Raw genomic sequence first — 27,478 nt, 5'->3', positions numbered from 1 at the left:
CCCCCAGAGCAGAGCTCTGCGGCAGGTCACATCCCCTGTGCTCCACGTCCTCACCAGCGTTTGGTGTTCTCAGGGCTTTAGATTGTCAGCCATTCTAACAGGTGTGTGATGGTGCCTCATTGCTATTTTAGTTTGCGTTTCCCTGACCACATGTGATGTGGAGCGTCTTTCATGTGCTTAGTTGCCATCTGTATATCTTCTGTGGTGAGGTGTCTGTGAAGGGCTTTGGTCCATTTTTTATTCAGGTTGTTCGTTTTCTTCTTGTTGAGTTTTAAGAGTTTTTTCATATATTTTGGATAACAGTCCTTAGTCAGATAGGTCTTTTGCAAATATTTTTTCCTGTCCTTGGCTTGTCTCTTCATTTTCTTAACAGTGTCTGAAGACCAGTTTTAATTTTAATGAAGTCCAACATCAACTTTTTTTTTTTCATGAATTGTGCTTTTAGTGTATCTAAAAACTTGTTGTCCGATCCAGGGTTACCCAGATTTTCTCCTGTTTTCTTCTAGGAGTTCTATAGTTTTGCATTTTACACTTAAGTCTATGATCCATTTTCAGTTAAATTTTGTGAAAGGTGTAAGGTCTTTCTGGATTCATTTTTTTCCCATGTGTTTGTCAGTTGTTCTGTCACTGTTGAAAAGGCTGTCCTTTCTCTATTGAAATGTCAAAGATCAGTCGACTATATTTATGTGGGTCTATTTCTAGGCTCTCTGTTCTGTTGTACTGATTTATTTGTTCTTTCGCTGATACAACACTGTCCTGATTATGGTAGCTCTGTTGTGTGTCAGTCCTCCAGCGTTGTTCTTCATTATTGTCTTGGCTATCCTAGGTCTTTTTGTCTTCCATATAAACTTTAAAATCGGTTTGTTGGGGGCTTCCCTGGTGGCGCAGTGGTTGAGAGTCCACCTGCCAATGCAGGGAACACGTGTTCGTGCCCCGGTCCAGGAGGATCCCACGTGCCGCGGAGCGGCTGAGCCCGTGGGCCATGGCTGCTGGGCCTGCGCGTCCGGAGCCAGTGCTCCGCAGCAGGAGAGGCCACAGCAGTGAGAGGCCCACGTACCGCATAAAAAAAAAAAAAAAAAAAAAATCGGTTTGTTGGTATCCAAGAATAACTTGCTAGGATTTTGATTGGGACTGTGTTGAATCTGTAGAGCAACTTAGAAAAAATGTACATCTTAACACTGTTGAGTCTTCCTGTACGTAAACATGGAGTATCTTACCGTTGATTTCTTTCAGCAGAGTTTTGTACTTTTCCTCATATAGATCTTGTACATATTTTGCTAAGTATTTCAGTTATTTTAGCTAATGTAAATGGTGTTGTGTGTTTTTAATTTCAAATTCCCTCGTTTATTGTTAGTATATAGGAAAGCAATTGACTTTTGTATTTTAACCTTGTATCCTACAACCTAGCTACAAACATGTTTGTAGTTCTAGATTTTTTTGTTGTTGATTCTTTGGGATATTCTACAGAGAAAACTGTCATCTGTGGACAGGACAGTGTTTTTCCTCATTCCCGACCTGTATACATTTTATTTCCTTTTCTGGCCTCTCGCATAAACTGGGACTCCCAGCACCAGGGTGCATAGAAGCAGTGAGAGGGGACTTCCTTGCCCTGTTGCTGATCTTAAGGAGAAAGCATCAACTTTCTTTCTCACCATTAGGTAATGATGTTAGCTGTAGGGGGTTGGTTTGTTTGTTTGTTGTTTTTTCTGCTAAAGATAATCTCTTTATTCCCCACATTGAAGGAAAAGAACCCTGCTCTTCTCCCACCGCTCTCTTCCTTCCCCTGCAGTTGGTTCTGTGTGTTGCTAAGGTCGATACTGTTCTGTAGCTGTAAAGCCTTGCACTTTGTCTACAGGTTGATCCTCAAGGATGAAAATCAATAAATGGTATTTTGGGACTTCCCTGGTGGTCTGGTGGTTAAGACTTCGCCTTCCAGTGCAAGGGGTGTGGGTTCAATCCCTGGTTGGGAAGCTAAGATCCCACATGCCTCATGGCCAAAAAAACAAGACATAAATCAGAAGCAATATTGTAACAAATTAAATAATGACTTTAAAAATGGTCCACATGAAAAAAATCTTTAAAAATGGTATTTTTATTATTATGACTATATAAATACTTTTAGCTGAATGGGAAACTAGTCTACACACTCTAGTTCCTTTCTTCTATGGTTACTTTCATGGAGTTTTATGTTGACTCTTCTTTTCCTAGCACTGCCTGCCCTACACCCTAATTTTCTCCCAAATCCTCAAAAACGGTGACAAATCTTTGGAGTCATCCTTTTCCTTTGTAATCTCTCTCCTGGAGCCTTCCGTCCCTCTGAACCAATCTTGACTAGTTGCTCTGTTGTCGACTGTTGTCCTGGGCCTCCCTTCTAATGGTTCGATTCATTCTTTCTTAAATCACATAACTTCTTTATTGGTTTATTCTGTCTGTAGATTTTTTGTAAGTGTTCTTTACCAAGTTGTGGAAACCCCCTCTATTCCTAGGCTACTGAGAGGTTTTTTGTTTTTTTTTGTTTTTTTTTTTTTTGCGGTATGCGGGCCTCTCACTGTCGTGGCCTCTCTTGTTGCAGAGCACAGGCTCCGGACACGCAGGCTCAGCGGCCACGGCTCACGGGCCCAGCCGCTCCGTGGCACGTGGGATCCTCCCGGACCGGGGCACGAACCCATGTCCCCTGCATCGGCAGGCGGACTCTCAACCACTGCACCACCAGGGAAGCCCCGAGAGTTTTTATCATGAATGGGTGTCGGATTTGTCCAACACTTTTCCTGCATCTATTGATATGATCATATGATTTTTCTTTAGTCTGTTGATATGATAAATTACAGTAATTGAGTTTTTAAATACTGAACCCGCCTTATAAACCTGTAACAAATCCCATTTGGTCATGGTATAATCCTTTTTTTTTATATAGTTGGATTAGATTGCTAATATCTTGTTAAGGGCTTTTGTAACTATGTTCATGGGAGATATTGGTCTGTAGTTTTCCTTTCATGTAATGTCTTTATCTGGGTTTGGTACTAGGTGAATGCTGTCCTCAGAGGATGAGTTGGGAAATATTCCTTCTGCTACTGTCTTCATGGAAGAAACTACAGAGTGTTGGTATAATTCCTTTCTTAGATGTTTGATAGAATTTATCAGTGAACCCATCTGGGCCTGGTGCTTTCTGTTTTGGAAGGTTATGAATTATTGATTCAGTTGCTTTAATATAGGCTTACCTTGTTTTCTTGAGCTTGGTAGATCCTGCATTTTTCACAAATTGCAGTTTTGTGGCAACTCTGTGTCTGTCAAGCAAGTCTTTCAGTGCTGTTTTTCAACAGCATTTGCTCACTTTGTGTCTTGGTGTCACGTTCGGTGACCTGTGCGGTACTTCAGATGTTTTCATTATGATCATGTTTGCTGTAGTGATCTGTGGTCAGTGATGTGTGATGCTACTATTACGAAACAGTATGACTTGCTGAAGGCTCAGATGATGGCTAGCATAGCTTAGCAGTGAAGTATTCTTTAGTTAAGTGGGGTTTTTTAGACATAATGTATTTGTTGCACACTCAATAGACTACAGTATAGTGTAGACATAACTTTTGTATGCATTGGGAGCCCCCCAAATTCATGTGACTCGCTTTATGGCAGTATTCGCTTTATTGTGGTGAGTGGTCTGGATCCGAGCCCACAGTATCTCTGAGGTGTTCCTGTAGGTCTTGGCCTATTCAGATCACTAGTTTCTTCTTGTGGGAGTTTTTGCAGATTGTGTCTTTCAAGGAATTGGTCCATTTCACCTAAGTTATTGAATTTGGGTGCATAGAGTTATTTCTGACATTCCTTTATTATCCTTTCAATTATTCCTTTATTGTCCTTTATTACTGATCCATGGGATCAGTAATGACGGCCCCTCTTTCATTTCTGATATAAATAATTTGTTTCTTCTTTCTTTTATCCTTGGTTATCCTAGCTAGAAGTTTATTAATTTTTATTGACCTTTTCAAAGAACCGACTTTTGGGTTTCTTGATTTTTTTCTATTGATCTCCTGTTTTCAGTGTCACTGATTTCTGCTCTAATTTTTGTTATTGCTTATGTTCTCCTTACTTTGTGTTTTAGTTTGCTTCCCTTTTTCTGTTTCTTGAGATGAAAGCTTAGATTATCGATTTTAGGTGTTTTCTAATATTTACATTTAGTGCTGTAAACTTCTCTAAGCACTGCTTTTGCTGCATCCCACAAGTTTTGATGTGCTTTTGTTTTCATTTAGTTCAAGGTATTTTAAAATTTCTCTTGAGATTTCTTCTCTGACCCACGTGTTATTTAGAAGTGCATTGTTTAATCTCCAAATATTTGGGGGTTTTCCAGTTATCTTTCTGTTATTGATTTCTGTTTAATTCCATTGTGGTTTAGGAGCATATTTAGTATGATTTTTATACCTTTAAATGTGTTAAGGTGTGTTTTGTGGCCCAGAATGTGGCCTGTCTGGATGAATGTCCCATGAGAGCTTGAGAGGAAGGTGTGTCCTTCTCTTGTCGGATGGAGGCGTCTGTAAACATCAGTCAGAACCGGGGATGGTGCTACTCAGTTCAACTATGTCTTTATGATTTTCTGCCTGTGGATCTGTCAGTCACTGGTAAGGGGACTTGAAGTCTCCAAACACAATATATAAAATACAGCCATGGGTCTGTTTCTCTCCTCGCAGTTCTGTCAGCTGGCTTCACGTGGTTTTAGCAGCCTGTTGTTAGGCAGACACACATTAAGGACAGATACGTCTCCTAGGAGAACAGACCCCTTTCCCATGAGGTAATGCCCCTCCTGATCCCTGATGACTTTCCTTGCTCCAAAGTCAGCTGTGTCTGAAATTAATGTAGCTCTCCAGTTTTCTCTTATTAGCATGAGCATAATATACCTTTTTCTATCCCTTTGCTTTTCACCTCTGTGTGTCTTTGTGTTTGAAGCAGATTTCTTGTAGACACCGTAGAGATGGCTCACAGTTTTTGTCCGCTCTGAAGAGTCTCTTTCTTATGTTTAGACCATTCACATTTAAAGTGAATATTTATATCATTGGGTTAAGATCTATCATACATATATTTGCTTTCTGTTCCTTGCTCTTGTTTCTTTTTTTGTTTTCCACTTTCTTCCCGCCTTTTCTCATCTTTTTTTCCCCCTTGGCTGCACCAGGTGGGATCTTAGTTCCCCAACCAGGGATCAAACCCAGGCCCTCGGCAGTGGACGCGCCAGGTCCTAACCACTGGATGCCAGGGAAGTCCCTGCCTTTCTTCATCTTAATTGAGCATTCTGTATGATTCCATTTTCTCCTCTCAGTGTGTCAATTATACTTCTAGAAAAAATTTTTAGTAGTTGCCCTAGAGTTTGCAGTGTACACTTAGAACCAGTCCAGTCCACTTTCAGATAACACTGCCTGCTTCAGGGTGTGGCCACATTATCAATCTCTGCCTCAGTCCCTTATAACAGCTGTCATTCACTTCACTTACTCACAAGGCATAACACTGAACCCATCATTGTTATAGATGAGTTTAGAACAACAAAGGTTAAAGATTTTACTTTGCCCTCATTTCTTCCTTTTCCAGTGCCCTTCCTTTACTTTATGTAGGTCCAGTTTCTGACCTGTATCCTTTCATTACCTTCATTACCGTTTGAACGTTGAGCTCTCTGTGGGTCTCTCTGAAGCCGTCCTGCAGGCGTACAGGTGGGTCAGACGGATGTGTACAGACCGTTATCACAGTGCAGCCAGATCCTCCGAGAAGGCCCAGCTAACTAGGGATTAAGAGAAGACGAAGCCCAGCTGCAAAAACCAGGGATTGGCCCAGCCTCCCACACAGGAGCCCCCAGCCAAGGCAGAGGCCATGCAGGAACCAGCTCCCAGATGGACACAGGGACGGGACCCCCTGCCCTCCAGCCAGCCGTGGGCTGGCCCAGACTGGATTCCATCAAATCCAGGATAGCCCCTCAGCCGTGCTCTGCCCTGCCCAGCCTGCCCCAGGAGGGCTCTCAGCTGGCCTCAGGGTCTCCCTTGGCCGCCTGGACCTGGCAGGACAGCAGGCGTGTTCCCTGAGCAGAGCTGGGATGGACGCAGGGAGCGGCCTGTGCGTCACCACTCACTGAGAACCAGCAGCACCTGCCAGGAAGACGCCTCCAGGAGGTGACGGCGCCCGCGACCTCCCTCCCCGAAAGTCGGCTCCCAGAGCTGCAGGGACTTCCCTTCCAGTCTGTTTTTGGGGACAGTTTTGCAGTTGGTTTTATCTTCCTTGCCCCACTTGACACTTTGTATCTGCCGCTTGCTGGTGGGTGGTGATCTTCCCTGCACTGTGCAGGGGGTGCGGTCACACACGGGGCAGAGTCCTGTCCTCAAAGCGGGTGTCGACCTCGACCTAGAAGAAGGTCCTGAGCCCCAACTTCTTTCAGCCAGAAAGAAGGGCGGGGACAGAGAGCTGGCCGCCCACGAAGGATGGGCCGGAGGGCTTCCGATAGGACCCTCAGGAAGGACCTTTTACAAAGTCGTTTTCATAAACATGTGATTCACCTTCCCAAGCCTCATTACAAGAGGTTTCTGTAAATGAGACAAAGAATGTAAAGGCTTTTAACAGCAAATTGCAGCAATTTGCCAGAATTCTCAAACCCTAACAACGGTTGTTGTTTTCCTTCTGATGCTTCTTTAAGTGAATGTCCTAGATACTGAAGGTTAATAGTACAATTCCCAGCTGTCCCCTGGGTTGCCAGAAGGGATTGCCAGTGGTGTGGAGACCCCAGATGAAATGTATTTCCTCAGCTCGTGCCTTGTTCCCTAATTGGAAGGAAATTGCTTAATCCCATGTAGGTGTGAATGCTGTTAACACCCAAAGATATTCTAGGGTAAAGGGAACTGTGGTTTGTAGCAGTCTTCTTTTTCTTAATTCATTTAGCAGACCTGCCAAGGACTGTGTGAGCCTCTGTGCTGACACCCCCTTGGGTGGGAGCCCTCCCTGCAACCTGCACTCTTGACATTCATGAAGACACGCCTTCGGCTGTATTATAAGCTCTTATTGGCTTGACTTTTCATTGCTTTGACTCAATGTTGATTAGATTTGCAAGAACAATGAAATTAGCTAGGCAGCCTTTTTAAAATCAAGCTGTATTATTTTCATTTTTAAAAAGCCATTCAAGGAAGCATTGCATGAACGCATTTTGATAAACTGAGCCTACCTAGTTCTCGTCATTCTCTTTTATCCTCTACAAATAAGTTTTCTCCTAATGTTCGTTCTAGTGGAGAATGAAATTCTTTGCTCCAAGAGTGTGAAGGATGACTCTTCTATCTTTCTGGAAACTTAGGTCACATCTTCCTTTTTTTCAAAGTCTAATTTCACCACTTTTCAACAAGGATGGTCTGATTTGCAGTGAATCTTGATGGTATGTACAATGCTTCACATTCCAAGAAAATCAGACCAACTCAATCCCCTGTTTAAAATTCCTTTCTGGCTTCTCATCCCTTCCAAGACCAAGTCTAGAATCCCCAGCGAGACCCTGGATGGTCCTGGCCTGCCAGCCTGCGGACTTCACAGCGGTCTCACCTGCCTCTTCTTTCTGCCTGTTTGGCCTCCAGCCCCACCTCAGGGTGAAGAGTGGGCCTGTGCCTCTCCCTACCTTCAGCCCCTCCTCGGGTCCATTCTTTCGGGAAGTCTCCCCTGACACTTAGGCCAGCCTAGAGGCCTCTCTTTTACACGTCTGAGGGGTCTTTTCCATTTCTCAATTTAGCATTTATTTCATGGTTTTCTTTAATAAACTGATTTTTTTAGAGCAGTTTTAGGTTCACAGCAAAACCGAGCAGAAGGCGCAGAGCTTTTCCGTGTTCCCCCAACCCCGCACACACACAGCCTCGCCCGCTGTCAGCATTCCCCCCGGATAGTTGATGACCCTGATCGACACGTCATCGTCATCCAGAGTGCATAGTTTACAGCAGGGTTCACTCTTGGTGTCATTTTATGGATTTAGACACACTTAGGACATGTAGCCATCATGACAGCGTCATACGGAATAGTTTCCCTGGCCTAAAATCCTCTGTGTTCCACCTCTTCAGCCCTCTCTCCCACTTAATACCCAGAAACCACTGATCTTTTCACCATCTGTATAGTTTTGCTTTTTCCAGTATGTCCTGTAGTTGGAATCATACAGTGTGTAGCCTTTTGAGCTTGGCTTTTTTCACTTAGTAATATGCATTTAAGGTCCCTTCATGTCTTTTCACGGCTTGAGAACTCATTTTTTAAAAATCATTGAATAGGGCTTCCCTGGTGGCGCAGTGGTTGAGAGTCCGCCTGCCGGTGCAGGGGACAGGGGTTCGTGCCCCGGTCCGGGAAGATCCCACATGCCGCGGAGCGGCTGGGCCCGTGAGCCAAGGCCGCTGAGCCTGCGCGTCCGGAGCCTGTGCTCCGCAACGGGAAAGGCCACAACAGTGAGAGACCCGCGTACCGCAAAAAAAAAAAAAAAAAAAATCATTGAATAACATTCCACTTCCTAGATGAACCAGAGCTTATGTATCCATTCACCGGTGTTTATGTGGACATACATTTTCAGCTCCTTTGTGTAAATACCAAGGAGCGTGATTGTTTGATTGTATGGTAAGACTGTGTTTAATTTTGTAAGAAGTTGCCAAACTGTCTTCCGAAGTGGCTGCACCATTCTGCATCCCCACCAGCAATGAGGAGAGTTCCTGTGGCTCCACATCCTCACCAGCATTTGGTGCCGTCAGTGTGTGGGCTTTGGCCGTTCTCATAGGTGTGTCGCGGTGTCTCGTTGCTGTGTTCGTTTGCGTTTCCCTCAAGACCTGATGCTGAACATCTTCTCACGTGCTTTTCCGCCGTCCCTGTGTCTTCTCTGGTGAGGTGTCTGTTACAGTCTCTGGCCCAATGTTTAATCAGGTTGTTCTGATTCTCGTTGAGTTTTGTTCTTGTTGTTGTTGTTTTGGGGGGTGGGGTGCGGCTGTGCTGCGCAGCATATGGGATCTTAGTTTCCCAACCAGGGCTCGAACCCGTGCCCCCTGTATTGGAAAGCGGATTCTTAACCACTGGACCACCAGGGAAGTCCCTTTATTGTTGAGTTTTAAAAGTTCTTAATATATTTTGGATAGCAGTCCTTTATCAGAGTGTCTTTTGCAGATATTCTCTCCCATATTTCATGGTCTTTTTACTTGTTATTTGTTTATCAGCTTTTCCAGCCTGACTGTGGCATCCATGAAAGTGTCGATTGTGGTATCTACCCGTATGTTCAAAGTGCTATGTGCATATCCCACACTACAGAGCATTGTATATGTATTTGTTTGTTGAATAAACAAATCACAAACGTTGGAGTAAAAAAGAAATGAGGGAACCAGAGAAATCACATAAGAAGAGATACTGACAAACCAATAAGAATATTTCTCTTTCCGTATCAAAGAAGTGGAACCTAAGCTGTGGAATTCCAGCCTACTGTCCAGGAGGCAAATACTGCATGTGAGCGTCAGTGCAGTGGGTGGGCGTGGACGGCAGGAGTCGGAGGTTCTGTGGGAAGCGCCTCTGAAAGGGGTGCCGCCATCTCTGTGCTCACGCGCTTGGACGCAGTAACTCCACTCTGTGAGCGCATCCTAAGAGAAGGGTCCAGCACAGAAGGAGCCAGGTAGACAAACGCCCACCGCCTCGGGCTAGGGCAGTTTGGAGACCTGGTGTCCAGTCTGGAGAGTGGCCGAGAGAACCGTGACCTAAGGGGACAGCCATGCAGCAGCTTAAGGGCAGGACGAGACGGTGCAGGGATGGGCTGCTTGTCACGGCCTCAGAACATGCACGTTGCAAAAAGGCAAAAATGAAAATACTCGGTTAGGTAGTAATATGCCTGAGCTTTAAAACTTGCTCTTTGTTGTAATTTTGTGCAATAAATGGAAATTATAAAAAGCTTAGGAACATTCATATAAACTCACAAATGAGAAGCAAACCTGGGGCACCTCATGTTACCGTCTGTGACCTGAGGGGCAAAGAGAAGTTGGGGGACAGCCGCCTCTGAGCCCGGGTCTGCTTCCCTGGGCCTAGGCGCTGTGGTCGCCGTGGACGAGAGCACCGCCTGCTCGTGGCCTGCATGTGACCTGTGTGGCGGTGAGAGACTGGAACGGAGGCCGGAAGACAGGTAGGGGCAGCGGCAGCAGCAGCCCGGGACCCCACTGCCTTGTGCTTCGGGCTGGGGGCCAGGCCCAGGGCACACGGAGCGGCCAAGCTGCAGGAGGAGGCCGGGCGCCGTGTTTTCTCTCCTCACGACTGGGGTTCTGCTGCTCCCCGAGGCTCTTCCTGTCTTAAAAGAGAGAAGAGCCAGGTTTCCTCAGCTTCTTTGTTATCAGGCGGGAGAAAAAGAACTCGGGGCTAACATGAACGTGAGACACACTTGGTGACGGCACAGCCGACCTCTGCAAGCAGACATCCCTGCCCAGCCTTACCGCCCCCCATCCCGGGGCCCGTCCTCGGAGCCGGTCCTCCGGCCCCCCCGTGACTGTCGGAGGCACGTGCACAGGGCGTGTCATCACGTTCCTGCCTCTTGACGCCTCACAGGTGGTGGCCTGGACAGGCCTTCCTTGGAAGCAGGAAGGAGCAGAGACACTGCTGGTGGGAGCAGGTTGGCCGGCCCGGCCCATCCCCTTGTTGGCCGCGTGCTCAGCCGGGGGGCCCCCACTCCGGGCACTGCGACCGCAGAGCCCAGGCTGCTTGGGACCTGTTCCAGGAGCCGGGTTTCTGAGCCCCCCTCTAACACGGCAGGCGGACACTCGCTCGCGCGCAGGGAATGTCTGTGTGTCTGCCCGCCGCCAGGCTCCCGCGCTCTGTGCCTTCTTGTTTCCGAACAACAGGGGCGCCTTCTCCTGTGGGGACTGCTCCCGCGTGGTCACCTCTCCCCTCCTCAGAAGGCACCTGCAGGTCTTCCTGGACTGCCCCTTGCGACCCCAGTGCACAGTGAGGGTCGAGGTAGGAACCAGCGGGAGCTCGTGCATCCGCATCCACCTTCTGCATGCCCCCTTCACCCGCGGCCGGGCCAGGGCTGCATCTCCTGCTCTTTTCCTGGGAAAGGGGGCAGGGCTCCCCCGAGGGGCCGCAGCCCTCCCCTGTCTGACTTAAGGCTCTGCAATGGAAGCTGGTGGCTTAGAGCCACATGTCAGGTCTCGGTGGGGGATCGTTCCGGGTAAGCGGGGTTGGGGTCCTGACCCCGCCCGTGGCTGTTCTTGCAGCTGCTGCAGCGCAGTATCTCTTCGCTCCTGAGGTTTGCCGCCTGCGAGGACGGGGTAAGTTGGGGCGCCCAGCCCAGGTTTGTGTCCTTACTCTCCTCCCCCGTGTCCCTTGGCTGCAAGGGCCCTCCGTGTGCCATGTGCGAGCTGAGAGTCCGGACTCTCCCGAGACTCGGCTAGGCCTTCTGCTTCCTCTCTGGCTCATGCCCGAGTCTGCTAACAAGATCCTTTCCCTTTTGGAATCGAGGTTATTTTCTGATCGGTCTTGCAGTAGACACACGAATCTGTCCCCCAGCTTTGACTATGGTAAGTCGGTCTTGAGGTTTCAAGTTAAACCTCCTGCCATGGTTTCACGTTAATAGGACAATTACCTGAGACGCACATTTTTCTAAATTGCTGGGTATTCTCTAGTCTGAGTGCCTGGAAACTTTTACTGTTATTTCTCAGATCTGCCCTGTTACTGTGGTGAGCTTTGTAAAGAGGTGTGAGGCGTGCTCGCTCCTCAAAGAAAGCACCACCTGAGCACACACGCCACGTGCCTCACCTTTGGCCTCATGAACGAGAGAGGCCTGTCCTTGTCAGAGCCATGTGAAAGCCCCGCAAGTGGCCTGTGGAATCACCGAGCCCTGGAGAGAGTGCTGTGTCTGTGCCCTGCTGGGATCCACATCCAGGTGGCAGACATGGGCCAGCTCGTGAGACTGCTGTGAAAGGGGAGGCTCACACTTGCAGAACTTTCTGATGGGTTCCCAAAGCGAAATGCCAGCTCTGATGCCAGCCCGAATTTGGAGGCTCCCAGGCTGCTCTCCCGGCCGCTTGCCAGTCCTGTCCCAGCCCCTCCTGGGCTTGGGGTGTCGGGGGAGAAGCAGCCCTTAACACTCTTTCATGTGCACCGGATGTCAGAGTTTGGAGTAAATTGGAATGTGGACAAACCTGTGCACAGAACCTTTAAGGATCCCTGGTCTGACTTTGGTTCCAGCTCTGATTCCTGGCCTCACGCATCTCTTGAGAGCAACTCGGTGACCCCCGCAGTGCAAACCTTCGTCCGCGGGGCTGGCGCGTGGTGGGGATTGATGTTTGAACCAGGCTGTAGGAGGGCTTATAGACAAGTGTGCCTGATTGTGTGACAGTACCGTGTAAGTAAGCGTTTGTGGTGGGCCGGGCACCGTGCTGCCCGCTGTCCGCGTGCCGCCTCACCTCCTCCCCAGCATCCCCGTGGGCACAGCCCACGCTGCCTGGGAGGCGTCGGGGCAGGCCCGCGGCACGCTCTCTGCCGGATGCAGAGACACCCGCAGGGCGGGGCCGTCGCTCTGCTCACCACCTGCAGGGTGGCCAGCCCAGGTGGGGCCAGCAGGGACCTCGTGTGTGGTGTGCTCTCATGGAGTCCTGCGTTTCACGGGTGGTGAGGCCGCGGTTCCTGGGACTGTGGGTGCTTAGGTGACGCTGATGGAGTGGGTTCCAAGGTGGGGCTGCAAACAGGCACTAAAGCCGGCAGATCCGGGTCATCGGAGAACACGTTCCTCTGGAGGGTGCTGGGGGAATGCTGCTTAAGGAGAACCCAGCGAAGCGAACCCAGCAAAGCGCATGGCTGAACGCCCGGGGACGGCACCCAGAGCACCTGCCGTCCCTGGGCCCCCGGCTCCCAGGAGGGTGGCCCTCAGCCACCTGCTCCATCCGGGGACCTGGCAGGAACCCGCATTCACGTGTCACTTCGGGTGGAGGCAGGCTGTGCCTCCCCCACAGTAAACTCCCGCTGCTCCTAGAGACGCAAGAGGCGGGCGTGCGGCCCGGTTGGCGAGCGCCTCGGTGACCCTGCATGGCTGCTCTGCTGTCAGAGGCGAGGCCGGTAGGACTGGGGGGCACCGAGCTCCCCACCCTCCGCTACCGCCCCCCGGTCTACGCCCGGTGGGTTCTCAGGCTTTACGCTGACCTGGAGGGAAGCAGACACCTTCCTTCCTACCTGTAGGAGAGACCTCCCGGGGACATCGGCCATGAGGCTCATCTGGATTCTGTCGGTTTTCAGGGTGAGAAGGTACATTTGCCAAAATCCAGAGAATCAGATGAGGACTTTCCACGAGAACCGTGGCTCCACTCCCGGAACAAAATGTGCCACTTCCGGTCCGGCACACACACGTGCCTTCAAAATAGAGGCACATTTTACACACACACGCGCGTTCATATGACCGGCATGTGTGTTTGCTGGTGTGATTGTTTTAACTTCTCCGTCTTAACTTCCCCCAAATATAAGGTATAGTGTAATGTCCATTTATAAACGATACAGTTATTATTGAAAACTGTAGCTGCCAACCCTGACACTTTAAAAAGAGGGTTTCCGCGGACTTTTTTTCCAACGCTGAGGCCCGTGCTTGTACCTGGCCGCCTGGGCCCACGCCCACGCGCAGGTGCGGCCCTCAGAGCCGACACAGCGCGTCCAGCATCACGGCGTCCTCCCGCCCCTGGGTGGGAACTGCCCTCCCCGGCGTCACTGTTGCCTTCCTGCCATCGTGGGCTCCATAGAAGCCCTGGGAGTGACTTTGACGTCTTGGCCACGGGAGGCCTCCCCACTGTCCAGTCGCATCCTCTCCCTCCCTCTCTCCGCCTACCTGGGCCGGCGACTCTCAGCCCCGCTTCACCCGGCGTGCCACCAGGAAAGCCGCAGCTCCCTGCGAGCCATGGTGGGCAGGCCGTGCCTGTCTCGTAGGCGGGAAGACAGGCACCACGGTGAGCTGGCTTTAGGGCAGCGTCCACATCCCAGACCCATCTGGACGTTTACTGCTTCAGAATGAGCCGTCTCAAGGCTCGGGGCTTCCACACCGATTCTGCACACAGACCTGCAGTCTGGACGAGGCTCCACGGGGCAGCAGCTGGTGCCCCAAAGCTGGGCTGGTGTCCCAGGAGGCCCTTCAGTCCCCGGCTGGCTGCTGTGCTCCTGTCGGCTGGGACCTTCCCGGGCTCTGGCCAGACACCCACACGGCCTGGACGCCCTCGCAGCATGTGTCTGGGTCCCGAGCCGGGCAGAAGATGGGCCCCGGTCCTGACCGAGCCTGGGACACACTCAGTGCCCCTCCCCTCCCACTCTGTTCACGAGAAGCCAGTTGGCCGCCCAGCCTGGACCCAGGGGGAGGGCAGCGAGGTGCCTGTCAAGGAGCTACAGACATGCCAGCTTTGGCCATGTTGCCTGACACCCGCCCCCCCGCCCCGAGTCCCCTCTGCCAAGACACTAATGGTGGAGGGGCAAGTTAGCAGTGAGCTCAGTCGCCACAGACGCCCATCAAGTGTCTGGCACAGAGGAGGGCTGAGAGGTACTCCTGACGTTACTCTGCAAGTGGCAGCAAAGGAGTTTCCGAAAGAACACGTGACCTTCTAGGGCTTCAGTCTCTGATAAAGACCAATAAACCTCTTTATTTTCAGCCCCACCCCCAAAAGAAACTGTTCTGAGGTGTGATCCACGGAGACCAGGAGGGCACAGCGCACCTCCCCAGCCTGCTCACCTGGGGCCCCTGCCGCCCATGGCTCTACATTCCCGTGTAGAAATGAAACTTGCCCACAATTAACCAGTTCCCTAAGATAGCCATCCAACAATGTGAAGGAAGGGCTTTCTGTGGCATAGGAAGAGGTGTTTAGCTCAGTGTAACTGAGATAAATTACAGTGTAACTGTCATTTCTGAGAGAAATGGGATCCTGTTAAGGAGGGAAGTTTGGGGCAAAGGAAGTCCTTTGACCAGAAGTGTTGCTCGAGTGGGGAAGTGGGATGCAGCGGCAGGCGTGATGTGTGCCTCCTGCTGGGACGCAGGGCACGGCCCTTCCCATGTGCTTTCCCCCCAGTTTCTCTCCTAGGACGGCCAGCTGGGAGATGCACGTCCTTGTGCCCACTAACAAACATCGATCACAGATATTTTTAAGGTTCTTTTGTAAAAACTAACTCGGCTACCAGAAAAAAGCAGTTCCTTCCTTTGCTTTTATTGCAGCCTGTTCTCTCCTCTGGAGAGGGGTCATGGGCCAGGGAAGGGCCTTCTGCTCTGTCTTTGGTGTCCTGAGCCGATGGGAACTGCATGCCCAGGGCTGTTTGCTTTAACCAGCCTGCCTCTTATCTCTGCAGAGTTACGAGGTGAGGAGTGTCCTCGGAAAGGAGGTGGGGCCAATAACCTGTTTCGTCCGGTCCATCACCACCCGCCCGGCCAGCTGCGTGGGACTGGAGGAGGTGGAACTCCTGAGCGAGGGGGGAGCCTCTTCAGCACACCGGTGGCAGCCGCAGGATCCGTGAACTTTACACAGTGGCTGCGAGTGGTGATGGTTCGGTAGTTATTCGTTAACTCTAGGCAGAGTGAATGTACTTTATGATCTTGAAGTGGAACTTCAGTTAGGGCAAATGTTAGTAAAATGGCTTTGTAAACTGTAAATCAAAGTACTTCTTTCTGCGATGATATATATTTTTATTGCCTTTCTGCAAATTTAGGAACACGATAGAGCTTAAATAAGCTTGAGGTTTTCATTTTGTATTTGCCTTAGACAATAATATAGTAGAAAAAGTTTTGTTCCTACTGTAATTGTAAAGTGTTCAAATTTTACAATGATTCAACGTGTTTACAATGATTCAACGTGTTTTTCTTATATTTCTTTTAACATTTCCCCGAAGAATTACCCTGCCGAGTGTAAACCTTTGTCCTCTCTTGTCCTATTACTGCTGCACAGTCAGTGTCCAGCCTAAGCGTTCTGCAGTTCAGTATTTTTTGGAAAATGTTCTGGGGAACTATGTCAGAGGTAAAACTGTTTCCCATAATGTAGAGATAAAGTGACTGGCCTGATGATAGCTCCTTACGGAGAGACTGACAGGTCTGGTTAGTCCTGCCGGGCACTGCACAGGATCACGCGGCCGCAGGAGAGCTGGGTAATCGTTCACCTTGTTGGCAGAGATCTGAGTTAAAAGTAAAACCATGGATTAATTATCTCTGGACACTAAAGATTTTGCGTTTCCTCCCTTAGGACAGTATAATCATGACAGGCCACGGTTAACTAATTACATAATACAGACGTAGCAGCCAAGAGCAAAGAAGGCTGCCTAGTACCCACTCTCGTGGGGGAAAGGCAACGGCTTTCTTTATTCGTCCAGATTAAGCCTTGAAGCATCACCAGTGCCGGCAAGGCAGCCGCTTTTAAGTAGCTTTGGGACCGTCCTTTCCATCTCCTGTATGACTTGTGTACTTTATGCACTTTGAAAATCTACTTGAAGCTGTCTACAGGACGGAGGAAAGTGAAAGCAAATCCCATGAAAGCCAAAATGAGTGGGACTGGTTTTCGGATAACCTGAGCCCTCCTCTCCCTGCCTCCGACTCGAGGTGGGACCCGCTCCGGCCGGTTTCCGACACGTTTCCGGGGCGCCTTCCACCCGAGCGGGTCTCGCTCGGCAAGTTAACCGGCACGTCCGCAGGTGGAGTTTGGCCTGTTGGAGAAGCAAAGCGACGGTCTTCCAGGAACCCGGCCCCGGGGCGCACACCAGCCAGACGCGCCCTCCCCGGCGCAGGAATCAAGGTGGGTCTAACACGCCTTTATTCTTACAAATACTGTAAAAATCAGTATAAAAAAGTGAGCATGCTCAGTCTTTTCCTCGTATCTACAGTACAAAGGTTTGTCCGAATAGTCTCTTTTACGAATGTACCTTAGCTGCCTCCTCGGGCGTAGGATGCAGAGAAGCTGCCGTCACAGTAACTTAGGGTCCACGCGGCAGCTGTCCGAGTCCCGGCCCAGCCCGGGGGTCCGGCCCGGCGGTTCCAGGCACTGCGGCCGCAGCCCGCACGCCCCCCGCGTCACCGCGCGTCCGCCGCCCCCGCGCCAGGCAAGAAGGGCGCGCCGGGCAGCTGCTTGAAGAAGCGCCGGAGGCCGGCCAGGTCCCGCGTGAGCTGCTCCACGCGCTGCTGTAGCTTCTCGTTCTCGGCCGAAAGCTCCACCAGCTTCTGCTGCATCTCCTGGTTGCGCCGCTTGGCCTTGTCGCGGCTCTTGCGCACGGCGATGTTGTTGCGCTCCCGCCGCTGCCGGTACTCGGGGCTGCCGCGGTCCGGGCCCCGCTTGCCCGCTGCCTTGTCGCGCGCCGCCCCGGGAGCTGAGGGCGCGGGGCTGCGGCGCGGCGGCTCGGGCGACGCGGGCGGCGTGGGCTGCGCGGCGGCCGCCAGGCTCACCACCGTTTGCGCGCACGCGGCCACCTGCGCGGGCAGCAGCGAGCCGGGCGCGTCGCCGTCGCCCCAGTCGGGCTCGCGCTTGAGCGGACGCGGCGCGGGGCCGGGGCCCGCGGGGCGCGCGGGGCCCCCGGGCAGCAGCTCCAGGGCGCCCGCCTTGTGGTTGCTGTTGAAGAGGTCGGCAAAGAGCTCGTCGTGGCACAGCTCCAGGGTGGGCACGGCGGCCATGGAGTCGATGTAGGCGCTGAAGTCGATAGCGCTCTCGTCGTCGTACATGGCGGGCGCGGCCGGCTCGGCTCCGCGACCCAGCTTCCCCGCGCGGCCGGGCTCGTAGAAGGCGGCGGGCTCCGCAGTCCAGGGCGCGCCGCGCGCCGGGCCGTCCAGGCTGAAGAGCGCGGCGCTCATGGCGGCGTCGGGCCGACGGCGAGCGCGGTCCCCGGGCGGGCCGGGCGCCGCCTTTTCTAGCCGGACTGACGCGCACGCCCCGCCCCGCCCCGGCCGAGGACCGCGGGACCCCCGCCCGCGCGCCTCCCCCCTGCTTCCTGCCCGCCGGCCCGGCCCGCGCAGCGCTGCCGGGAACGACCCTCCCTCGGCCGCGCCTCCTCCTTCCTGCTGGTGGGTCGGGGCCTCCGCGCCCGCGGAGTCGGGGCGGAACCAGAACGGCGCCCGGGCCAGCGCGCGGACTAGGGCCCGGGGGCGCTCCCCCGCGGCTTCAGGGAATTAGGGTCTCGCGGCTTCCCGATCGCGGGGATGGCGTGGTTGGAGACGCCGCCCCGCGGGGTTCCTCCGGGTCCGGGGGGCGCTCTCCAACCCCGCGCGCCTAGGGCCGGGGGAAGCTGGGAACCACGAGTGCGCGAGAGCTCCGCGCCCCCGGAAAGCCCACGAGCGCCCGGGAGCTCCACGCTTAGCGCCCCGCGAGCCCCGCGCCCCCGACGCTGCTTCCAGGGACGCTAGAGCAGTGCCATCTTGCGGTGATGTCTTACTTGAGTCCTGTCTTTGGTTCCAGGCTCTTTTTTGTCTGCTGTTCAGTCTTCCAAACAAGTGCCTTTGGATCCAGAGCAATGGGGTGGGTGCCCGTTAGGAGAGAACTACGGTTTATAACTGGCAGCTCTGACAAGGTGTTAACTTGCTAGCTCTTCACACTGTAAAATGCAGGCAAAGACTGAGCTGGCTTTGTGGGTTAACGTTTCCTACAATTCGGGGTCAGGCATTTCGCGTCAGTTCTAGTTTTCACAGCACCGTCCCTGTTCAGATTTGGTCTCTGTCCACATCCTTTCTCATTTCGTTGCTTCCCAACACCAAGCGCTCCACAGTATTCCAGAGGTGACTTCTGATGACGGCACCATGGGATACTGAATAGGTTTTCTACACGGACAGACATACTACGGTAGAACTACTCAGGGGCCGTGATGTGGATGTCACACGATGAATTATCTATTAAAGGTAAAACCCAGGAACACGTAGAGTGTGGTTCATGGACACCCAGAGGAAAGACGTCTATTTTGGAAGCCATGAAAACACTACTGAAGCCCTCTCCAGTCAGGGAATGCAAAATAAATACACAGAGAACCATATTCTCATGAAAATAATTCAGTGAGATGACTAGTAGATTCAGATGTCAAATTGGGATTGAGCTTGAAAGAGATGCTACGCCCGTCTTCTTTTCAGTGTATTAACTAGTAATGATAATGTTTAAAGAGTTTTCTTCCCTTTTACTGAAAAAGAGAAAGGAGAGGTCGTAGACCAACAAAGTAGAGATTTGTTATGACGTTTAACGGCAAGTGAAAGACTATTAAAAATACAATAAAACAATTTAAAGTTTAGCTTCTGTGACAGTTGTCCACAGTCATTTCTTGAATGTCTCCACTTACTGTCTTTTCCTAACTCTGTTAATTTATCCGAGATAAATACGAAGTTGGTCATGATTCCTCATTGTGAGGAATCTTGAGCCTGTGTTGTTCTGAGGAGAACTGTCTAAAGGAAGCAGTCAAATAAGAAAAATATTCCTTAAAAACGTCGGAGCCTTGGATTCACCCGTGTTTATGAGGACGTTGCTATGTTGAGCTTAGTTGAGTTGTTCAAATGCAGCACTTCATGTGGACTTTCTAAACACATCCGTCCTTTAGAAATTGAGGAGGCTGGACGTGCTCTAGCTGTGGGACACTGTCGGGGTTAGGAAATCGGGCCGGCTCATTCATAACACGAAGGGGCCATACCTCAGTCCTCACGAGGGACCACTTTCGGATGCTTCATACGGTGCAACATATGGGGCAACAACAGTTCTCCACATGAAAGTCTGGAACAGTGAAAATGTTTTTGATCAGTGCCAGTGTCAAGAGGAGGGAAATTGTGACTTTAGCGCCCTCTTCAGATGATGATTCTCAACTATCAGATTAGATACTTTTGTTCGTCTTCTGGCTCAGGAATAATTTTAACTGTATGATATGTTCTCATGTGTTTTGTGTCAGACAGTAGTGAGGTTACAAATATAGGCTTTTCGGATAAACCTGGTTTCCAGTATTTTGTGTGTGTGTGTGAAAGGAAATATAAGGGCCAAAATAATAAAGCCCCTGGGCATTAGGGTCACACATTCTCGGCACTGCTAAAGCCTGTGTATTTTACTAAAAACCTACTGTGGTGGGTAGAAAATTCTGCATTCACTTCAGCCTCTGGAATTTAAGAGACAGATCCCCCAGATTACAAAGTAGCCAGAGCTGAAAACAGTTATTTGATTCTGTGAGTCAGGTGTCCAACCTGCCATACACTTGCGCATGTTCCCAGTAATAAAACACAAGGAGGAGCGATTTGCCTTCCCAGCCTGTTATTCCGGTGAAGTGGATTCAGTCTCTCAGGCACACCTGTCAGCCCTGCCACAGCTCATTGGTATTTTGCTAGGAATGGTGCTGAATCTGTAGATTGCCTTGGGTAGTATGGTCATTTTAACAATACTGATTCTTCGAATCTGAGAACAAGGTACATCTTTCCATCTGTTTACGTCATCATCAAATTCTTTCATCAATGTCTTTTCAGATTATATGCCTTTTGCCTCCTTAGGTAGGTTTATTCCTAAGTATTTTATTCTTTTTGATGTGATGGTAAATGGGATTGTTTCTTTAATTTCTCTTTCTGAGATTTCATTGTTAGTGTATAGAACTGTAACAGATTTCCATATATTTATTTTGTATCCTGTAACTTTACCAGATTCTTTGGTGAGCTCTAGTAGTTTTCTGGTGGCATCTTTAGGATTTTCTATGTATAGCATCGTGTCATTAGCAAACAGTGACAGTTTTGCTTCTTCCTTTCCTATTTGGATCCTTTCTTTTCTTTTTCTTCTCTGATTGCATTGGGTAGGACTTCCAAAACTATGTTGAATAAAAGTGGTGAGAGTGGGCATCCTTGTCTTGTTCCTCATCTTAGAGGGAATGCTTTCATATTCTCATAGTTGAGTGTGATGTTAGCTGTGGGTTTGTCACATATGGCCTTTATTATGTTGAGGTAGGTTCCCTCTATGCCCGCTTTCTGGAGAGTTTTATCATAAATGGGTGTTGAATTTTATCAAGATCTTTTTATGCCTCTACTGAGATGATCATATGGTTTTTATTCTTCAATTTGTTAATGTGGTGTACCACGTTGATTTGTGGATATTGAAAAATCCTTGTATCCCTGGAATAAATCCCACTTGATCATGGTGTATGACCTTTTTAATATATTGTTGAATATGGTTTGCTGGTATTTTGTTGAGAATTTTTGCATCTGTGTTCATCAGTGATACTGGTTTTGTGATGTGTTTGTCTGGTTTTAGTGTCAGGGTGATGGTGGCCTCATAGAATGGGTTTGGAAGTGTTTCTTCCTCTGCAATTGTTCGCAATAGTTTCAGAAGGATAGGTGTTAACTCTTCTCTAAATGTTTGGTAGAATTTGCCTGTGAAGCCATCTGGTCCTGGACTTTTATTTGTTGGGAGTTTTTATTTTTTATTTATTCATTTTCTTAAATTTATTTTTTTGGCTGCATTGGGTCTTCGTTGCTGTGCTAGGGCTTTCTCTAGTTGCGGCGAGTGGGGGCTACTGTTCATTGCAGTGCACAGGCTTGCAGTGGCTTCTCTTGTTGTGGAGCATGGGCTCTAGGCGCACGGGCTTCAGTAGTTGCAGCATGCGGGCTCAGTAGTTGTGGCACGTGGGCCCTAGAGTGCGTGAGCTTCATTAGTCGTGGTGCTTGGGCTCTAGGGCGTGTGGGCTTTAGTAGTTGTGGTTCGTGGGCTCTAGAACACAGGCTCAGTAGTTGTGGCGCATGGGCTTAGTTGCTCCGCGGCATGTGGGCTCTTCCAAGATGAGGGATGGAACCCGTGTCCCCTGCATTAACAGGTGGATTCTTAACCACTGGGCCACCAGGGAAGTCCCTGATGAGAGTTTTTAAATCACAGTTTCAATTTCAGTACTTGTGATTGGTCTGTTCGCATTTTCTATTTCTTCCTGGTTCAGTCTTGGGAGAATTTGTCAATTCTGGGTTGTCCATTTTATGGCCATATATTTGCTCATAGTAGTCTCTTATGATCTTTTCTATTTCTGTGGTGTCAATTGTAACTTCTCTTTTTCATTTCTGATTTTATTGATTTGGGCCCTCTCCCTTTTTTTCTTGAGGAGTCTGGCTAAAGGTTTATCAATTTTGTTTATTTTTTCAGAGAACCAGTTTTTAGTTTCATTGATCTTTTCTGTTCTTTTTCTTTAATATTTTTATTGGAGTATAATTGCTTTACAATGGTGTGTGTGTTAGTTTCTGCTTTATAACAGAGTGAATCAGCTATACATATACATATATCGCCGTATCCCCTCCCTCTTGCATCTCTCTCCCACCCTCCCTATCCCACCTCTCTAGGTGGTCACAAAGCACTGAGCTGATCTCCCTGTGCTATGCAGCTGCTTCCCACTAGCTATCTATTTTACGTTTGGTAGTGTATATATGTCCAAGCCACTCTCTCACTTTGTCACAGCTTCCCCTTCCCCCTCCCCGTGTCCTCAGATCCATTCTCTATGTCTGCATCTTTATTCCTGTGCTGCCCCTAGCTTCTTCAGAACCTTTTTTTTTTTAAGATTCTATATATATATGTTAGTTAGCATACGGTATGTGTTTTTCTCTTTCTTACTTCACTCTGTATGACAGACTCTAGGTCCATCCACCTCACTACAAATAACTCAATTTCATTTCTTTTTATTGCTGAGTAATATTCCATTGTATATATGTCCCACATCTTCTTTATCCATTCATCCGTTGATGGACACTTAGGTTGCTTCCATATCCTGGCTATTGTAAATAGAGCTGCAATGAACATTGTGGTACATGACTCTTTTTGCATTATGGTTTTCTCGGGATATATGCCCAGTAGTGGGATTGCTGGGTCATATGGTAATTCTATTTTTAGTTTTTTAAGGAACCTCCATACTGTTCTCCATAGTGGCTGTATCAATTTACATTCCCACCAACAGTGCAAGAGGGTTCCCTTTTCTCCACACCCTCTCCAGCATTTATTGTTTGTAGGTTTTTTGATGATGGCCCTTCTAACTGGTGTGAGGTGACACCTCATTGTAGTTTTGGTTTGCACTTCTCTAATGATCAGTGATGTTGAGCATCCTTTCATTTGTTTGTTGGCAATATGTATACCTTCTTTGGAGAAATGTCTATTTAGGTCTTCTGCCCATTTTTGGATTGGGTTGTTTTTTTTTTTTTTTTTTTTTTTTGATATTGAGCTGCATGAGCTGCTTGTAAATTTTGGAGATTAATTCTTTGTCATTTGCTTCATTTTCAAATATTTTCTCCCATGCTAAGGGTTGTCTTTTCATCTTGTTTATGGTTTCCTTTACTGTGCAAAAGCTGTGCCTATTTCCTCTTCATTTGTTAGATCTGGTGGGTTTTTATCTTGCTTTTTCACCTGCTGTGTGTTTTTCTGTTTTCTCATTTGGCTTATCTTACTGTGTTTGGGGTCTCCTTTTTACAGGCTGCAGGTTCATACTTCCCGTTGTTTTTGGTGTCTGCCCCCAGTGGCTAAGGTTGGTTCAGTGGGTTGTGTAGGCTTCCTGGTGGAGGGGACTAGTGCCTGTGTTCTGATGGATGAGGCTGGATCTTGTCTTTCTGTTGGGCAGGACGGCATCCGGTGGTGTGTTTTGGGGTGTCTGTGACCTTATTATGATTTTAGGCAGCCTCTCTGCTAATGGGTGGGGCTGTGTTCCTGCCTTGCTAGTTGTTTGGCATAGGGTGTCCAGCACTGTAGCTTGCTGGTCGTTGAGTGGAGCTAGGTCTTAGTGTTGAGATGGAGATCTCTGGGAGAGCTTTCGCCGTTTGATATTACGTGGAGCTGGGAGGTCTCTTGTGGACCAGTGTCCTGAACTTGGCTCTCCCACCTCAGAGGCACAGGCCTGACGCCCGGCTGGAGCACCAAGACCCTGTCAGCCACATGGCTCAGAAAAGGGAGGAAGGAAGAGAGGAAGGGAGGAAGGAAGAAGGAAATAATAAAGTTATTAAAATAAACAATAATTATTTAAAAATTTTTAATAAAAAAAGAAAAAACGGACAGACAGAACCCTAGGCAAATGGTAAAAGCGAACATATACAGATAAAATCACACAAAGAAGCATATACATACACACTCACAAAAAGAAAAAGGAAAAAAAAAAATATATATATATATATATATATGTATGTATCGTTGCTCCCAAAGTCCACCTCCTCAATTTGGGATGACTCGTTGTCTATTCACGTGTTCCACAGATGCAGGGTACATCAAGTTGATTGCGGAGCTTTAATCCGCTGCTTCTGAGGCTGCTGGGAGAGATTCCCCGTTCTCTTTGTTCGCACAGCTCCCGGGGTTCAGCTTTGGATCTGGCCCCGCCTCTGCGTGTAGGTCGCCCGAGGGCGTCTGTTCTTCACTCAGACAGGACAGGGTTTAAGGAGCCGCTGATTTGGGGGCTCTGGCTCACTCAGGCCGGGGTGAGGGAGGGGTACGGGTGCGGGGTGAGCCTGCAGCGGCAGAGGCCAGTGTGACGTTGTACCAGCCTGAGGCACGTCGTGTATTCTTCTGGGGAAATTGTCCCTGCATCACGGGACCCTGGCAGTGGCGGGCTGCACAGGCTCCCAGGAGGAGAGGTGTGGATGTGACCTGCGCTCGCCCACAGGCTTCCTGGTGGCGGCAGCAGCAGCCTTAGCGTCTCATGCCCGTCTCTGGTATCTGCACTGATAGCCGTGGCTCGTGCCCATCTCTGGAGCTCGTTTAGGTGGTGCTCTGAACCCCCTCTCCTTGTGCACCCCGAAACAACGGTCTCTTGACTCTTAGGCAGGTCCAGACTTTTTCCCGGACTCCCGGCCAGCCGTGGTGCACTAGCCCCCTTCAGGCTGTGTTCACACCACCAACCCCAGTCTTCTCCCTGGGGTCTGACCTCCGAAGCCTGAGCCTCAGCTCCCAGCCCACGCCCATCCCGGCAGGTGAGCAGACAAGCCTCTTGGGCTGGTGAGTGCTGGTCAGCACCGATCCTCCATTCAGGAATCTCTCCACTCTGCCCTCCACACCCCTGTGGCTGCGCTCTCCTCCATGGCTCTGAAGCCCCCCCCCACAACCCCCATCTCCACCAGTGATGGGGTTTCCTAGTGTGTGGAAACCTTTCTTCCTTCACAGCTCCCTCCCAGAAGAGCAGGTCCCGCCCCTATTCTTTTGTCTCTGTTTTTTCTTATTTCTTTTGCCCTTTGCCCTACCCAGGTATGTGGGGAGTTTCTTGCCTTTTGGGAGGTCTGAGGTCTTCTGCCAGCGTTCAGTAGGTGTTCTGTAGGAGTTGTTCCACGAGTAGATGTATTTCTGATGTATGTGTGGAGAGGAAGGTGATCTCCACGTCTTACTCTTCCACCATCTTGAAGGTCTCTTCTGTTGTTTTCTTCGTCTGTTTCATTTATTTCTGCTCTGATCTTTATGATTTCTTTCCTTCTGCTGACTTGGGTTTTGTTTGTTCTTTCTCTAGTTGCTTTAGGTGTAAGGTTAGGTTGTTTATTTGAGATTTTCCTTGTTCTCTGAGGTAAGCTGTATCACTATAAACTTCCCTCTTAGAACCAATTTTGCTGCATTCCATAGGTTTTGGATCGTTGTATTTTTGCTTTCATTTTTCTGTAGGTATTTTTTTGATTTCCTCTTTAATCTCTTCAGTGATCCATTGGTTGTTTAGCAGCATAGTATTTAGCCTCCACATGCACATGTTTGTGTTTTTTGCAATTTTTTTTCTTGTAGTTGATTTCTAGTCTCTATAGTGTTGCGGTTGGAAAAGATGCTTGATATGATTTCAGTTGTCTTAAATTTACCAAGGCTTACTTTGTGGCCTAGCATGTAATCTGTCCTGGAGAATTTTCCATGTGCACTTGAAAAGAATATGTATTCTGCTGCTTTAGGATGGAATGCTCTATATATATCAATTAAATCCATTTGGTCTAATGTGTTATTTAAGGCCTGTGTTTCCTTACTGATTTTTTGTCTGGATGATCTGTCCATTAATATAAGTGGGGTGTTAAAGTCCCCCACTATTATTGTGTTACCATCAATTTTTCCTTTTATGTCTCTTAATATTTGCCTTATATTTAGGTGCTCCCATATATATATACAATTGTTATATCTTCTTGGATGATCCCTTGATCATTATGTAGTGTCCCTCCTTGTCTCTTGTAACAGTCTTTATTTTAAAGTCGATTTTGTCTGATATAAGTATTACTACTCTGGCTTTCATTTGATTTCCACTTGCATGGAATACCTTTTTCCACTCCCTCACTTTCAGTCTGTATGTGTCTCTAGATCTGAAGTGAGTCTCTTGTAGGCAGAATATCAAGGGGTCTTGTTTTTGTGTCCATCAGCCACTCTGTGTCTTTTAGTTGGAGCATTTACTCTGTTTACATTTAAGGTAATCATCGATATGTGTGTTCTCACTGCCATTTTGTTAATTGTTTTGGATTTGTTTGTGTAGGGTCTTTTTTCCCTTTCTTCTTTCGTTCTCTCTTGTCATTTGATGACTAGCTTTACTGTTATGTTTGGTTCCCTTTTTCTTTTTTGGGTACATATCTATTATAGATTTTTGGTTTGCAGTTACCATGAGGTTTTGTATAGCAGTCTGTATATATGTATACATGATTGTTTTAAGTTGCTGATGTCTTAATTTCAAATGCATTTTGAAAACCCTGCATTTGTACTCTCCTCCCCTCACAATTACTGTTTTTGCTTGCATATTTTATGTCTCATTGTTTTGTGTATCCCTTAACTGCTTATTGTGGATATAGACGGTCTTACTACTTTTTTCTTTTAACCTCCCTACTAGCTTGGTGTGTGGAGATTTCCTACCTTCACTGTATGTTTGCCTTTACTGGTGAGCTTTTTCATTTCATAATTTTCTTGTTTCTAGTTGGGGCCTTTTCCTTTTCACCCAGAGAAGTTCTTTTAACATTTGTTGTAAAGCTGGTTTGATGGTACGGAACCCTTCTGGCTTTTGATTTCTCCATCAAATCTGAATGAGGGCCTTCCTGGATAGATTATTCTTGGTTGTAGTTTTTCCCCTTTCATCACTTTAAATATATCATGCCCCTCCCTTTTGGCCAGTAGAGTTTCTGCTGAAAAATGGGCTGACAGCCTTATGGGAATTCCCTTGTATGTTATTTCTTATTCTCTTGTTATTTTTAATATTCTCTTTTATCTCTGTCGCTTTATTTAGTGTGTCTTGGTGTCTTACTCTTTGGGTTCATCCTGTGTGGCAGTCTCTGTGCTTCCTGGACTTGGGTGACTTGTTCCTTTCCCAGGTTAGGGATGTTTTCAGCTATTACGTCTTAAACGTATGTTCTCAGGCCCTTTCTCTTATTTCCTTCTGGGGCCTCTATAATGCAAGTATTGGTGTGTTTGATGTTGTCCCAGAGGTTTCTCAAACTGTCATTTCTTTTCATACTTTTTTTTTTTCTGTTCAGTGGCAGTGATTTCCACTACTCTGTCTTCCAGCTCCCTGATTTGTTCTTCTGTACTATTGATTTCTTCCAGTGTATTTTTCGTTTCAGTTATCGTATTCTCCATCTGTTTGGTTACTCTTTATGTTTTCTAACTCTTTG

At 48.7% G+C, this 27,478-nt stretch overlaps 2 protein-coding genes across 3 annotated transcripts in view; one reads left to right on the top strand and one right to left on the bottom strand.

Annotated features, from left to right (window-relative positions):
• The window catches only part of SPIDR (scaffold protein involved in DNA repair), a 334,647-nt gene extending 318,055 nt beyond the window's left edge, over positions 1-16,592 (top strand). For both annotated transcript variants that reach the window (XM_082601006.1, XM_082601005.1), the window contains 4 exons: positions 10,030-10,123; positions 10,833-10,947; positions 11,208-11,261; positions 15,301-16,592. In XM_082601006.1, the coding sequence (XP_082457132.1) occupies positions 10,030-10,123; positions 10,833-10,947; positions 11,208-11,261; positions 15,301-15,465 (428 nt within the window). In that variant the 3' untranslated portion in view covers positions 15,466-16,592. The remainder of the gene's footprint in view (positions 1-10,029; positions 10,124-10,832; positions 10,948-11,207; positions 11,262-15,300) is intronic.
• A 139-nt stretch (positions 16,593-16,731) lies between these two features.
• CEBPD (CCAAT enhancer binding protein delta) lies at positions 16,732-17,832 on the bottom strand. Its single transcript, XM_082601007.1, has one exon. It carries the CDS (start codon positions 17,774-17,776, stop codon positions 17,006-17,008), a length of 771 nt encoding a protein of 256 aa, XP_082457133.1. The 5' UTR covers positions 17,777-17,832; the 3' UTR covers positions 16,732-17,005.
• Positions 17,833-27,478: the final 9,646 nt, after the last annotated feature.

Source organism: Mesoplodon mirus (assembly GCF_964341445.2).
Source record: "Mesoplodon mirus genome assembly, chromosome: 16".
NCBI lineage: Eukaryota > Metazoa > Chordata > Mammalia > Artiodactyla > Ziphiidae > Mesoplodon > Mesoplodon mirus.
Note: the sequence above shows the minus strand (reverse complement) of the source record. Positions and strands in the feature narration are given on the sequence as shown.

Bases quoted from the DNA above. Each gene is read 5' to 3' on its own strand.
- CEBPD (XM_082601007.1), bottom strand. From the start codon at position 17,776: ATGAGCGCCGCGCTCTTCAGCCTGGACGGCCCGGCGCGCGGCGCGCCC.